At 32.9% G+C, this 13,634-nt stretch overlaps 3 protein-coding genes across 9 annotated transcripts in view; 1 reads left to right on the top strand and 2 right to left on the bottom strand.

Annotated features, from left to right (window-relative positions):
- LOC136773023 (serine-rich adhesin for platelets) overlaps positions 1-972 on the bottom strand; it is a 48,837-nt gene extending 47,865 nt beyond the window's left edge. For 2 of the 3 annotated variants that reach the window (XM_066726342.1, XM_066726340.1), the window contains exon 1: positions 20-972. The gene's annotated coding sequence lies outside the window, so the exon portion shown is untranslated. The remainder of the gene's footprint in view (positions 1-19) is intronic. The other variant, XM_066726341.1, reaches the window with a different exon arrangement.
- A 136-nt stretch (positions 973-1,108) lies between these two features.
- Positions 1,109-2,808, bottom strand: LOC136773027 (uncharacterized). The gene is made up of 3 exons (XM_066726349.1): positions 2,368-2,808; positions 2,097-2,269; positions 1,109-2,022 (listed from the first exon to the last, which is right to left on the bottom strand). The coding sequence occupies exons 1-3, from the start codon at positions 2,408-2,410 to the stop codon at positions 1,561-1,563; spliced, it is 678 nt and encodes a 225-aa protein (XP_066582446.1). The 5' UTR covers positions 2,411-2,808; the 3' UTR covers positions 1,109-1,560.
- Positions 2,809-2,961: 153 nt separating this feature from the next.
- Nrx-IV (neurexin-4) lies at positions 2,962-12,342 on the top strand. 5 transcript variants are annotated; one of them, XM_066726344.1, is made up of 12 exons: positions 2,962-3,232; positions 3,561-3,656; positions 6,601-6,797; positions 7,318-7,459; positions 7,562-7,932; positions 8,021-8,359; positions 8,436-8,910; positions 9,018-9,347; positions 9,424-9,729; positions 10,475-10,513; positions 10,783-11,409; positions 11,483-12,342. In XM_066726344.1, the coding sequence occupies exons 1-12, from the start codon at positions 3,169-3,171 to the stop codon at positions 12,334-12,336; spliced, it is 3,840 nt and encodes a 1,279-aa protein (XP_066582441.1). In that variant the 5' UTR covers positions 2,962-3,168; the 3' UTR covers positions 12,337-12,342. The 5 variants fall into 5 exon arrangements, with proteins under 5 accessions (XP_066582441.1, XP_066582440.1, XP_066582443.1 ...); XM_066726343.1 differs by lacking the exon at positions 6,601-6,797 and adding an exon at positions 5,644-5,840 and having other exon boundaries at positions 2,963-3,232; XM_066726346.1 differs by lacking the exon at positions 10,475-10,513 and having other exon boundaries at positions 2,965-3,232.
- The last annotated feature ends 1,292 nt before the right edge of the window (positions 12,343-13,634 follow it).

Raw genomic sequence — 13,634 nt, forward strand, 5'->3', positions numbered from 1 at the left:
CGGGAGAAACCGGTCTTACCTCGAGGAACTCGGACCAAGTTTTGGACGATACTCCAGCAAGTTGGTGGGCAGCAATCCTTCGGATAATCCCCGTTGGTATACACTGTCACGTAGTTTCACGAAGCAGGCGATTATCGAGAGAAGCAAATCGAAAGCTGAAGAATAAGAGAAAGGAAAAAATTGGGAATAAGAAAGATGGAGAAGCGTGCTTCTAGAAGAGATAAGTATACAGGAACACGCGGTTCTTACGTCGCGGCCAGTTTCGAGCCGACTGACTGACTGACTGACTGACTCCACCAGTCAGCACGTACAGTCACCGCACTTGCATCAACACCAGCCAACCACTTCCACAGCCACAGCTACAGCCTCTTCTTTTCAGCTCCATTCCAGCCAGCTTCGTCTCCTTGCTTTGCTTGCTATACCTCTCCGCTCCTACCTGCAGCTAGCCAAACACTCTACCTGCAGTCTATCCTGCTTCCTCTTCGTCTACTATATTTTCCTAAGCTACGCACTTCATCAACTGCTCCTTTTTCAAATACGTTTTTTCGAGTTATTTACCTTTTTTTTTTCTTTGAATATTTAACTGTAACGTATCATAGATGTGACTTTTACACCTTTAGTCGTACTTACGAATCATTCACAAAATGCTTTTGTTTATTATATTTTTGTAATTTTATCTCACAAAATCCTCGCGATGTTTATGGATATTTATTCTTTCGTTAAAGTTGATTTTTTTCATAGCTCAGTAGAATTAGAACACGTGCCACTTGTTCAGTGCTCGAACTTAAGCACGTGTATCTGATTGAACTATTTTACCTCTATGCTATATGTGCAGTCTTCGGTGAAACACGGAAAAGCAAATTTATTCTTTTGGCCTGTAAAACTTTACATGTTTTTTATACATTTGGAAAAATAACGATTGAAATTAGAACTTTATTTTGAACCGAAAACAAATATGAAAATATAAGCTGATGTAATATAATAAACACCATTGGTAAAAAAAAGGGCTGAAAATTTGATAAGGATAAGGTATTTAATTCTTTTTTGTATAAAGGGGGCTCTTAAGGATCAGTACTTTTTCTAAATAATCTAGAGAACTCGAATACTATTTTTATAGTTTATTTAGCCATGCAAATGTAATGAAATATAAATGTTATTACACAAAAAAAGTAATAATTAGCATGAAATACTTCTAAACATTAATGAACAAATAATTTCAAACAAACAAGATTTAACAAAAATACAAATTATTTCACTATATTTGGCATTTCATTAATCTAACATAAAGAGAGACTTAAATAAATGTATCACTGTTTTTGATTATGTGCTTTAAGCACCGATAATACTAGCATTTTAAAGCCAAGAAAATTCATACAATATACACTTACATATCTGTATAATCTTTTTAACAGTCTTATAAATATACAAAATAAAATACACTGATGATTTAACAAATGGCAATAAAACCATTGTTTTACAAAAAGAAATTTTCAAGATTTAATAAATTGAGTAACCATCTTCCAACTTACTATTTTACTTTTTTATCTTGACGTTTATTATTTATCCAGAGAATCTCCTTATATCTTTCATTACCAAGCGAGCATCAATTTTATTAATTATTTCATTGCTATTATCGATAGTATTATGTAAATTTGAACTATTATTACTAATATTTATGGCAGGCAATCTTCTTATAATAATTTCCATTTCTTCAATGCAATAATCATTAGTGATTTCAGTCTCAGTAGTAGAATTTCTTAATGTCAAACTGGACAGTTTCTTCAAGCAATCAACCTCCATATTATGATACGGACTTATTTGATGACTGCCCAAATTAACTTTTTCCAATAAATATTCGCTCTTTGTTTTCTCTTCCAAATCATCTTTGGAATTAAATAATTTTAAACAGCGATCTGAATTCTGCTGATTTTTAATGACAATCGATGTCATCTGGCAACCCGACTTAAGATTTAACTTGGGAAAAAATATATCTAAAAGCTTTCTCTTCTCTGCATTAGATATCTGAGGATGAAAGTTTGTACTGTAAATGTGACATAAAATGCTATAATATAATAAAAGAAATTTGAACATATTACCTCTCTATTCAGAATTTTCGGGTCTATTATAAATTTCAATAATCTTTTTGTTACTCCAAAAGATTCTGACTTTTTATGTCTAGGTCGACTTATTGTGAACACCGACCTAGGACGGAAAAGAAATCTATCCTCATTCATCTTGCTACATCGTCTCTTGAGCATTGTTTGTTCCTCTGCAAAACATTACATTTGTAACTTATAGCACAAATTAGCACTATTCTATTGCAATGAATAAATCGTTATTGAAAACATAATAAATCAACAAGTTTACCAGCATTTTCCAATTTGGTCAAATAGACAGAGTTATCAGTCATTCTCAGTATTTTATTTAATTGATTAAACAAAATGTAAGCGTTATTTTAATGAATGGATAGCAAACGTAGATACGTAAAATACGTAATACATATACACATGTATATAAACACATGCAGTGATGCAAAACAAGACAGGTCTAATGGAAGAATTGTTTCCAGACGTAAAGATATTTTTATGATCGACTGAATGAGTGGATGAAGAAGATATTAAAACATTTTTCTCATATAAGTTAAATTTATCAAAGTCAAAAGAATCAACGTTTAAAATATGGGAAAGAGAGATAAAGTTAAGCAAATTTTCGTTGCCCGGTCCGGCACGACACAAAACAACTGATCACCAATATTACTATTATTTACTATCACATCCATCACACCGACATGTCCGACATACCGGTGATCAAAGCGCTTTGCGCTGGCGGTGGCGGCGAAATAATATTTTTTAACGTTATTCGATCATTGCGGAAATTTTCTTACCGACTGTAGACACAGGTTGGGTCCTTTTCACTGATATCACTCTTGTGATTTGTACTGCTGTATAGTAAGTGGCTACTAAAGTGCTAACCTCTTCTTATACCTGATTGATCGTCTACGCTTGGCAACGCTGCTAGTCTGCTACTCTGGTGACTGGTCTCTGGTCACCCTCCTCCTCCTGCACATTTTGTTTGTGTGTGAGCAGTTTACCGCAGTTCACCGTTTACCGAGGGCCGATTTTGACCTATTATTGTAGAGTTGTATATTTTTTAAAGAGCAATGATACGATGAGTGTTTACAGATATTTTCTGTTAGCGCTCGTTCTAGCGCCCAATCTTTTCACCAGTGCCTGTAAGTAAAGCGCGTTTAACTTCCAATATTGTTAGAATATTTATACTGCATTCTTACAACATGATTGCATACATGACCAAGCCCACTTTAGAGTAATATGGCGTATACGGATTTTATATCATACTTAATGTTACTCATATCTCAGGAAAACGCCCAATTTTATTAAGAAGCCTAACTCATTTATAACATTTATGTAAATTTTTGGTAAATGGTGATAATTAAAAGTCTTATAGACTGCCTGTTTAAATATTTTTAATAGACGTAATTAACCTTATAACATTAAATTCGTACAATAGATTGTTTGTTATCAATTATATTCTTCTTGCAGATGATTATGAATGTAACATACCACTATTAGATAGAGCTCAATTGTCAGCAACGACATCTTTGTCAGAACGAGGACCTGAAAATGCTCGACTATTGGGTAAGAGACAAATTTATATTTCCTATATTGTTTTTATTGTATTGTCGATTTTTCTGCAAAGGGCAAACTATTTACTTTTCTTCTGAAAAGTCTAGAAGTTGTTGCTTTCTGTACCTTCTTATTTTTTCTGCCTTGCTGTCTATGTAGTTTATATAAGTACTTCTACCGCACTTTGTATGATGCTTGACCCACTTATGTACAGCTTTATAAATACAGTAAACAGAATCTTTTCTACAGATTTTTATTATAATTTTGTAAGCTATATAATTTAAGTATATCTGGGACATATCCAATTGAATTGAATGAGTCATTGTACTAATATATAAACCCACATATTTGAAGAGATTCAATTTATCAAAAGTCCACTGACTAAGAAAAGAAAATCTAATAATGCAAACGTTTTTTTATGATTACTTTAAATATACAATTATATTCTATTCAACCAATAAAGCAGGCTATCATTTTGCTTCAGGTGGATGCTAAAGTGTAGCCTGACTTTTAGAACTGAGTGGCAAAGATAAGTTATTATTATTAGATGCTCCAATTGATTAAATGACCAGACTTATTACTAAGCTAAAAATGTATGAAACAAGTATACGATGGGCATTTAACTGGAAACAGTGGGAGCCAAGTCATGCAGACTTTACACATGCAGTGTCTTGTATTCAGCCTGAGGAAAAAGAAAGATTGAGCAGATTTGTATTTAAAAAAGATGTTAGAGCTTCTCTCATAGGTAGATTAATGATAAGAAAGTTTGTCAACGAGTATGGCAATATTCCATACAGTGAAATTTTAATTGAAAGGGATGAAAAAGGAAAGCCTATTTTAAAAAATGATAATGTAAAAATTAGTTTTAATGTTTCTCACCAAGGTAATTATACAGTCTTGGTAGGAGAGGTTATAGATATTAAATTAGGTGTGGATATAATGAAACTAGAATATAAAGGGGGAAGGGAATTATCTGAATTCTTTAGAATAATGAATAGAAATTTTTCAACTTATGAATGGAATGAAATAAAAAATTTTGGTAAGACAGAAAGGGAACAAACAATGATGTTTTGTCGGCATTGGGCTCTAAAGGAAAGCTATGTCAAAGCAATTGGAATTGGAATTACCACAGATCTAAGAGCTATTAGCTTTAAAACTAAATCAGCTCTTAATGAGAAGACAGTGGTGACTGATTCCGTTCTCTATGCTAATGGAAAAAGACGGGATTGGATATTTGAAGAGTCATTATTAGATTCAGAACATTGCGTAGCTGTATCTTTGACAAATGAAACCCTTTTAAATAGAAAAGAAAGTACAGTGTTTACAAAAATTGATTTCCAAAGATTAATGGCTAATGCCATTTCGCTTATTCCAGAAGATACACAATATTCAGACAAATATTATTTAAAACATGAAGAACCCTAGCTTTCAGTCTTTATAAATATTTTGTAATTATAGAAGTGTATATTTAAAGTCAGTGGACCAATAAATTTTTAATAGCATATTCTAGTAATACTTTTATGCCCTTGTAAAAGAAAAACTTCTTTGCATGCTTAGAAACCCTATCCTTTACCCTAGTAAACTATTTCCTGTTGTATAAGGTTTATTGATTCGTATGGATACCTTAGCAACACAACTAATTCTAATCTCATCAATAAGCAATGGCATACACTCAAATATAAAATTAATATCTAAAAATACATTAAATTATATTGATATAAAAAAAGAGCTAACAATCATAGTAAAACAAGGAAAAATACATTTTTAGATTTTCATTGCTTCTGTATGCAAGGCTCGATACATACATTTGCTACTATGTATTACCCAATTTTTTAGAGATTGTATTTTTATTCTCAGAATTTATGCTAGATTAATTTTTCAATAAATTCTAACATTAGAGCCATAGATTGAATGCTTCAGTATAGCGAAACATTTTATTTGTATACATACAAGCGCAATTTAAATGTTGAGTTGCATGCATGTATATGTTGTGGCATAGGCGGAAACGCATGGACAGCTAGCAGCTCAGACTTTGATCAGTACTTGATAGTCGACCTGGGCCAAGTAATGAACATTACGGCAATCGCAACCCAAGGTCGAGCGCATCGAGATGAGTATGTTATGGAATTTGGTATCAGCTATGGTACAAATGGACTCGATTATGTGGACTTCAAAGAAGAAGATGGTAATACCAAGGTAGGTATTTTGACCTTTTCGAGGAATCTTTGACATTGATGCACTTTTTAATAAGTTCACTATGCACGTCACCTTTTAACAAGTCTGCATATAACCCGCTTATAATAAATGCATGTAAAACTTTGACACAGCTGTAGATGTAAGAGGCTTTGGTAGTTGAAAAACCTTCAATTAAAATTTTACCTATCCTCTTTACCTATTCTATATATACAAAATTTTTATTATCATTTATTCCATATATTACAATGAAATTCATTTGTATTTATAAGAAATAATTAAGAAACAGAAATTAAAGGGAGGTAAGAAATAGTATATGTTTTTAAATTAGATATTACTCATTGATTGGCTTAAAAGTTTAAATGAAATATCTTTTATTATTAATATTGAAATACAAGTAGCACAGGTTCCTTCAAATCAATACTTAAATAATACTAATACTATGTAGATTTTAAAGTTAACATATATAGTATACGATATCTTGATTTTTGTTTTATTAATAGTGCTCTAATCATTATTTATTTTTTATTTTTACATTACCTAATATAAGATTTGTTTGCCTACTAAACAATGCAGCAAAGCATATTTTTATTATTATTATTATTATTATTTTTTTTTTTAATTAAACATATATATAATCGAGTTAAAGAATTATCTTAATCAGTGTGAATCATTGGTCAATTAAGCATCACATATTCTTTGTACGTGCTTTTGCTTTCACTTCTCTCTCTTAAACACGGACATGGGCTGCTGGGCTTTGCAGGGGATTCCGCGTGGACGCCAGAGCTTAGCAGTTACGATCAGCACATTACTGTGGAGCTGGGAGCCAGACATGAGATCCGCAGCATTGCAACGCGAGGCCGCGCGAACACTAATGAATATGTCACCGAGTATATAGTCCAATATTCGGACGATGGTCAAGCCTGGAACAGTTATGAAAGCCAAGATGGTGTAGATGAGGTATTCCACTTAGAAACAAATTGTCAGTGTCAAATCTTATTTATGAGCAATTTTAAAATCGTTTTAAGTAGGCAGACAAGACTAATTGTGCTCTAATTTGATATGAAACTAGCAATCTAAAAGACGTATTAAGAGTTTTTACAGATTCGAATTTACAGAAAAAATATTATATATGAGTAAGACAAATTTGAATCATTTCATAGTAATAATCTTGTGCATACTCGGTTTTGTTAGGCTCAGCAATTGTTCGTGACTAATTTCTTTCTGGCAAAGATTTATTTTCATCAATCACATTATTATGCCTTGATTAATGAAACGCTTCAATTTTATAACTAATAAATAAATACTAACAATTCATTTTTTATCGTTAAAACGCATGTGTAATAAGTCTGTAACCAATGCACATCGCACATGGGCGTTAAATAATGTAATTTTTAACGAGCAAAATTAATTGGGCAACGATTATTGGATTAATGTTTTATACGAAAATACAATTATTAAGTAATATGTTTGACTATAGATGTTCAAAGGAAATTACAATGGGGATCATATAAAGCTCAATAAGTTTGAAGTACCTATTATTGCACAATGGATTAGAGTCAATCCAACTCGATGGCGTGATAGGATATCATTGAGGATAGAACTATATGGATGTGACTATGGTAAGGAAATTTAAATTAAATAAATATTGAGGCATTGGATTTATTTTATTTGATATAAGTAATGCTCCTAAAATTTAATGAAATTTTTCTTTTTCATAACAGAATCCGACGTTTTGGCCTTCAACGGATCATCATTGGTGAAAATGGACCTTCTGAGGGAGCCAATTGAGACAGACCGTCATTTGATACGATTTAGATTCAAAACCAATAATGCTGATGGTGTTGTGATGTATTCTCGTGGAACGCAAGGCGATTTCATAGCACTGCAATTGCGGGATAACCGGATGTTGTTGAACATCGATCTTGGTTCTGGTGTCATGACCAGCCTATCAGTTGGAAGCCTGTTAGACGATAATATGTGGCACGATGTTGTGATGTCGCGAAATAGAAAGAACATTTCTTTCTCTGTAGATAGAGTATTGATCAAGGGAAGAATCAAGGGTGAATTCCATCGACTGGATCTCAATCGAGCTGTAAGTTTCATAGAATATATTGGATAATATTTCAGATGTTTAAAAGATATTCTCGCCTTAACAAATTTTATAATTCAATACTTTCCAGTTCTACATAGGAGGCGTTCCGAATAAACAAGATGGTTTAGTAGTAAATCAAAATTTCACTGGGTGCATAGAGAATTTCTATTTGAATACAACCAGCATTATTCGCGAATTAAAAGAATTGGAATACACTGGAGAAAACTTAAAGTATCATAAAGTACATACAACATTTAGCTGTCCCGAACCACCTGTAATTCCTATCACATTCTTGACGCCCGGATCGTACGCAAGGTTAAAAGGATACGAAGGTGTTAATTCGCTCAATGTATCGTTATCATTTAGAAGCTACGAAGATTATGGAATGATTCTTTACCATCAATTCACTTCTCCCGGACACGTTAAAGTAATTATATATTTTTATTTATGATTTACATAGTTTCGTATCTTCAAATGATTAATTGAATATAAATTATTCCTAGCTTTTCTTGGAAGAAAGCAAATTAAAGGTAGAAATTCAAACTAAAGAGAATCCCAGAACGGTGCTAGATAATTTTGACGATAAGTTTAACGATGGAAAATGGCATCAAGTAATTTTAACAGTTGCCAAAAATACTTTAATTCTTAATGTCGACGGAAGACTGATGAGAACCAAACGGCTATTAGAGATGACTACTGGAGCAACCTATTTAATAGGAGGTATGGCTGGATTGGGAAGTAATAAGGGATTTGTTGGCTGCATGAGGATGATAAGCATTGACGGGAATTACAAGCTGCCTACCGATTGGAAAGAAGAAGAATACTGCTGCAAAAATGAAGTAGTTTTCGATGCTTGCCAAATGATAGATCGTTGCAATCCCAATCCTTGCAAACACAGTGGGATTTGCCGTCAAAACTCCGATGAATTCTTCTGCGACTGTGCAAATACTGGATATGCTGGAGCCGTGTGTCACACTTGTGAGTATATAATATATTATATGCAACTATTCTATAAAATTTATATATATAACATGCAAACGTTTAATCAATTATATTAATTTGTTATGTGCCTTTTTACATCACAGCTTTGAATCCTCTTTCATGTGAGGCCTACAAAAATATTAACTCTGTGAATCAAAGAGCAGAAGTTAAAATCGATGTTGACGGGAGTGGTCCTTTGAAGCCATTCCCTGTGACTTGTGAATTTTTCGCCGACGGTCGTGTAATGACAGTGTTACGTCATAGTAATGAACTTCCAACACCTGTTGATGGGTTTGAAGAGGCGGGCAGTTTTGTACAGGACATCAATTATGACGCTGACTTCGATCAAATAGAAGCTTTATTAAATCGTTCACTTACCTGCACTCAACGTATTAATTATGCCTGTAAACATTCCAAATTGTTTAACTCGCCAGGTAAAATTAGTAAACGATATTATACGATTCTTTGGAAATGAAACGAATGTCAAATTAATTATTTTATCATTTTTAGTACCGCAAGGTGATTACTTCAGACCAAATTCCTGGTGGGTTAGCAGACATAATCAAAAAATGGATTACTGGGGTGGTTCTTTACCTGGTTCGCGTAAATGCGAGTGTGGCATTTTAGGTAATTGTGCTGAACCAACTAAATGGTGTAACTGTGATGCTGGATTAGAGGGTTGGCTAGAAGACGGCGGTGATATTACCGAAAAGGAGCATTTACCTGTAAAACAGCTGCGATTCGGTGATACTGGAACTCCTTTGGATGAAAAAGAAGGCCGATATACGCTTGGACCACTCATCTGTGAAGGCGATGGTGAGCTAAAGAAATTGTTTTTCTCTATTTTCCTTCAAAAATGCACATTTTCATTGATTTGCATGTATAAAATGCAAGATTTTTAAACAATTCAATACCGCAAATGTAATTTTATTCTGTGGTTCCCATTAGTCTTACTATTTATCTTTTTCTTTAACATTTACAAGAGAATAAGGTGATCAACCAAACATTAAGTTGTTTTGTGCTTTTTTTTTGTGATAATATTTTTTTAAAACCTATATATAAACTTGAATTCTTACAATTTTATTTTTTACATTACTTTAAAAATAAACAACAAAATAGAAATTCTTTTTTTTTAGAACTCTGATTTCTTGTTTACTGAAATTTCATTCATACTCCTGTAATATAGTTAAATAATTTATAACCTTAACAATATGCATTTTCAATAAAAAAAAAATGCATTACTAATTATTTTAGAGGTCATATAAATTATTAGATAATTCAGTTTTAATTATTTTCAAAATAAATTCATTCTTTTATAAATTTAATGCAAGTAGGTAAAATTTAGTATGATAAGAGTACATAAAGTAGTTTCGTCATCATTACTTTGTGCACTCATTGCGTATATAACCCTTTACACATTGCTGTTATCATACAGAGAGCAATATGTCCCTTCAGAGAGGACAGCAGGGTGCAAAGGGTTAATAGTTATTAATCTATTAAGATTTAACATTGGCAAACGTCTATATATTTTAACATGTCTTTTTATGTTTATTTCGTTAAGGATTCAAACTTGTTTCGTTGCCTACAATGGCAACAACAGGTATGACAACATAATACTAATCGCTTAGCATTGATCACAATAATTGATTGGTAGTTTATCCATGTATAACTATTGTTTATCATCTCCATAAGTACTCATCGTGTAATTTATTCTTATATTCAATGTCTTAATGTGAATATCTAGAAAAATATTAATTTAAAATTCTACATTATCTAAAATTCTTGATAGATGTTGAAGTTAGATTATATTTTAGATAAAAGTTTATAGTTTTCCTGATTAAAAAAATCATTAATCAATTTTTGTTTCAGATCTTTTCAACAATGTTGTTACTATGCGAGTTAGTGACGCTACCATCAATTTGCCAACATTTGATATCGGTCACAGTGGAGATATTTACTTTGAGTTTCGAACAACGATTGAAAATGCTGTAATCATTCATAGCAAAGGACCAACCGATTATATTAAAGTTTCAATTAATAGCGGAAATCAAATTCAGTTCCAATATCAGGCAGGGGGTGGTCCACTGGCTGTTACAGTCCAAACTTCCTACAAATTAGCGGATAATCGTTGGCATTCCGTGTCTGTGGAAAGGAATCGCAAAGAAGCTAGAATAGTGATTGATGGAGCCTTGAAAAATGAAGTTCGTGAACCACCAGGACCTGTGCGTGCCCTACATCTTACTTCTGAACTTGTTGTGGGTGCTACAGTGGACTTTAGAGATGGTTACGTTGGATGCATCAGGGCTTTACTCTTAAACGGACAACTTCAAGACTTAAGGAGTCACGCTAGGCGTGGATTATATGGAATTAGCGAAGGTTGTATCGGTAGATGCGAGAGCAACCCTTGTCTTAACAATGGAACTTGCCATGAAAGATATGATGGATACTCATGTGATTGTCGGTGGACAGCATTCAAGGGGCCAATTTGTGCCGATGGTTAGTTTTATTAAAAAAATTAAAAGAAAAGAATATCATACATTTTTGCAAATAACGTATTATGTCTTTTCAGAAATTGGTGTTAATATGCGTCCAAGCTCTATGGTGAAATATGACTTCATGGGAAGTTGGCGTTCGACAATTGCCGAAAAAATTCGTGTTGGTTTCACGACTACTAATCCTAAAGGATTTTTGTTGGGTCTATTTTCAAATATCTCTGGCGAGTATATGACTATTATGGTATCGAACAGTGGTCATCTACGTATAGTGTTCGATTTTGGATTCGAACGACAAGAAGTAATATTCCCCTCTAAACATTTTGGTCTTGGTCAGTATCATGATGTCAGAATAGGCAGAAAAAATTCTGGAGCCACTCTTGTTCTGCAAGTTGACAATTACGAGCCAAAAGAATTCCATTTTAATATTAAAGCGTCCGCCGATGCGCAGTTCAATAACATTCAGTATATGTACATTGGTAAAAATGAAAGTATGACGGAAGGTTTCACTGGGTGTGTATCTCGAGTGGAATTCGATGATATATATCCGTTGAAGCTATTGTTTCAAGAAAATGGACCCATTAATGTTCGATCCATTGGTGCACCGTTAACGGAGGACTTTTGCGGCGTGGAACCAATCACTCATCCTCCACCAATTATAGAGACTCGTCCACCACCGTTGGTCGATGAGGATAAAGTTAGAGCAGCTTACAACGAAACCGACACAGCTGTTTTAGGTAGCGTCCTCGCGGTCATCTTAATAGCATTAATTATAATGGCCGTGCTCATTGGTAGATACATGTCTAGGCATAAAGGCGAGTATCTTACACAAGAAGACAAAGGCGCTGAAATAGCACTTGATCCTGATTCTGCAGTAGTTCATTCCGCAACAGGTCATCAAGTTCAAAAGAAGAAAGAATGGTTCATCTAAATAAAACAAAACTTCTGCGTTATTAGTTTCCAAGCGAGTCTATCATTATCAATGAAACAAGTACTGACTTTTTAATTAAAGCATCTTAATCGATATTCGTAAAGGTTTAGAGAATAATAACAAATATATTTTTGAATTGTCAGACAAACAGTTTTATTAAATCGCTTAAAGGATTTCGCGCAGCAGACAAAAGCTTGGGTGTTATGCAAAGTTTAAGAAATGCATGAAAGCACCAGAAAGGAAGTTATATTTTCGCAAATAAACCATATTAACTACAATTTGTTATGGTTACACGTATAACATCTATTATAGACAGTTCTTCTATCATTATTTTGGAGTATTCCTCTAACTCTTCAAAATTAGACATTTTTAATCATTCGTTCGGGGCATATCCAAAACTAGATCTCTCGTTAAGCAGTTTAATTAGCAGTTACTTTCGATATGTCCCCATTTCAGAATCGAAACTAGATGTTGGTTTTGATATTATTTCCCAAAATATAACTATGAGCTTCGAATCGCATTATACCTAAAAACTAAAGTGCTTGAATGAATTTAAGATATTTCTGAATACGTAGTTTCCACGTCTAGTAAAGTATTAGTGCGACGAATGAGGAAGTAAAAGATGGAAATTGAAGAGAAACGAAGAATTATATGAGGTTTCTAATTAAACAAAAAATAAATAAATAAGTCTCTTCACAAGAGCATCTCTAAAATAATGCCTTGCTGAATGCTCAGTGCCTCTTTAAACTACCAAAGCCTCTGCCAACGAAATGTGTTTATTCAAGGAGACTTAAAATGCATATAATTTCAAATTGCAACTTCAATTAATTTTACTTTTTATATATAGCATAAATTTAGATTTCTAAAGTCTCATAAATGCACAAAATTAATTAGTGCGTAAAAAGGTATCGAATCGAATAATATCTAAAGTAAATGTAGCGTATTTCGGCAGGGGAATCTCATTTTCTATTTTACATACGATTTACAATGATTTGTAAAAAATTATATGATGTAATAATAACGAATTGTAATTTCTACATATTATTAAGCTCAGGCACGTTATCACAATTACATATTATTCGTTCATAAGTAGAGCATGATATTTGAAGATTCGATAAAGGATAATAAGGTTCACGTTATAAGACTCCGCACTTAAAATTCTAAGCATTCGCGTAAGGAAACTTTTACTTTTATCTCCGCAAAAATGAAAAAAAACACAATTTTGCATAAATTCTTTCTGAATGCAAATAAAAAGTTTTTGAAAACGTCTTATTCACAAATTTAAAATCTCTTATAAA

Source organism: Prorops nasuta, unplaced genomic scaffold (assembly GCF_024137725.1).
Source record: "Prorops nasuta isolate Cenicafe-Biocafe unplaced genomic scaffold, Cenicafe_Pnas_1.2 PNAS00004, whole genome shotgun sequence".
In the NCBI taxonomy this organism is placed as follows: domain Eukaryota; kingdom Metazoa; phylum Arthropoda; class Insecta; order Hymenoptera; family Bethylidae; genus Prorops; species Prorops nasuta.

Coding starts and splice junctions, on each gene's coding strand:
- LOC136773027 (XM_066726349.1), bottom strand. CDS start 2,410: ATGACTGATAACTCTGTCTATTTGACCAAATTGGAAAATGCTG. Junction 2,270..2,367: donor GACCAAATTGGAAAATGCTG/GTAAACTTGTTG, acceptor AATGTTTTGCAG/AGGAACAAACAATGCTCAAG. Junction 2,023..2,096: donor CGAAAATTCTGAATAGAGAG/GTAATATGTTCA, acceptor TTTCATCCTCAG/ATATCTAATGCAGAGAAGAG.
- Nrx-IV (XM_066726344.1), top strand. CDS start 3,169: ATGAGTGTTTACAGATATTTTCTGTTAGCGCTCGTTCTAGCGCCCAAT. Junction 3,233..3,560: donor CAATCTTTTCACCAGTGCCT/GTAAGTAAAGCG, acceptor TTCTTCTTGCAG/ATGATTATGAATGTAACATA. Junction 3,657..6,600: donor TGAAAATGCTCGACTATTGG/GTAAGAGACAAA, acceptor TGGGCTTTGCAG/GGGATTCCGCGTGGACGCCA.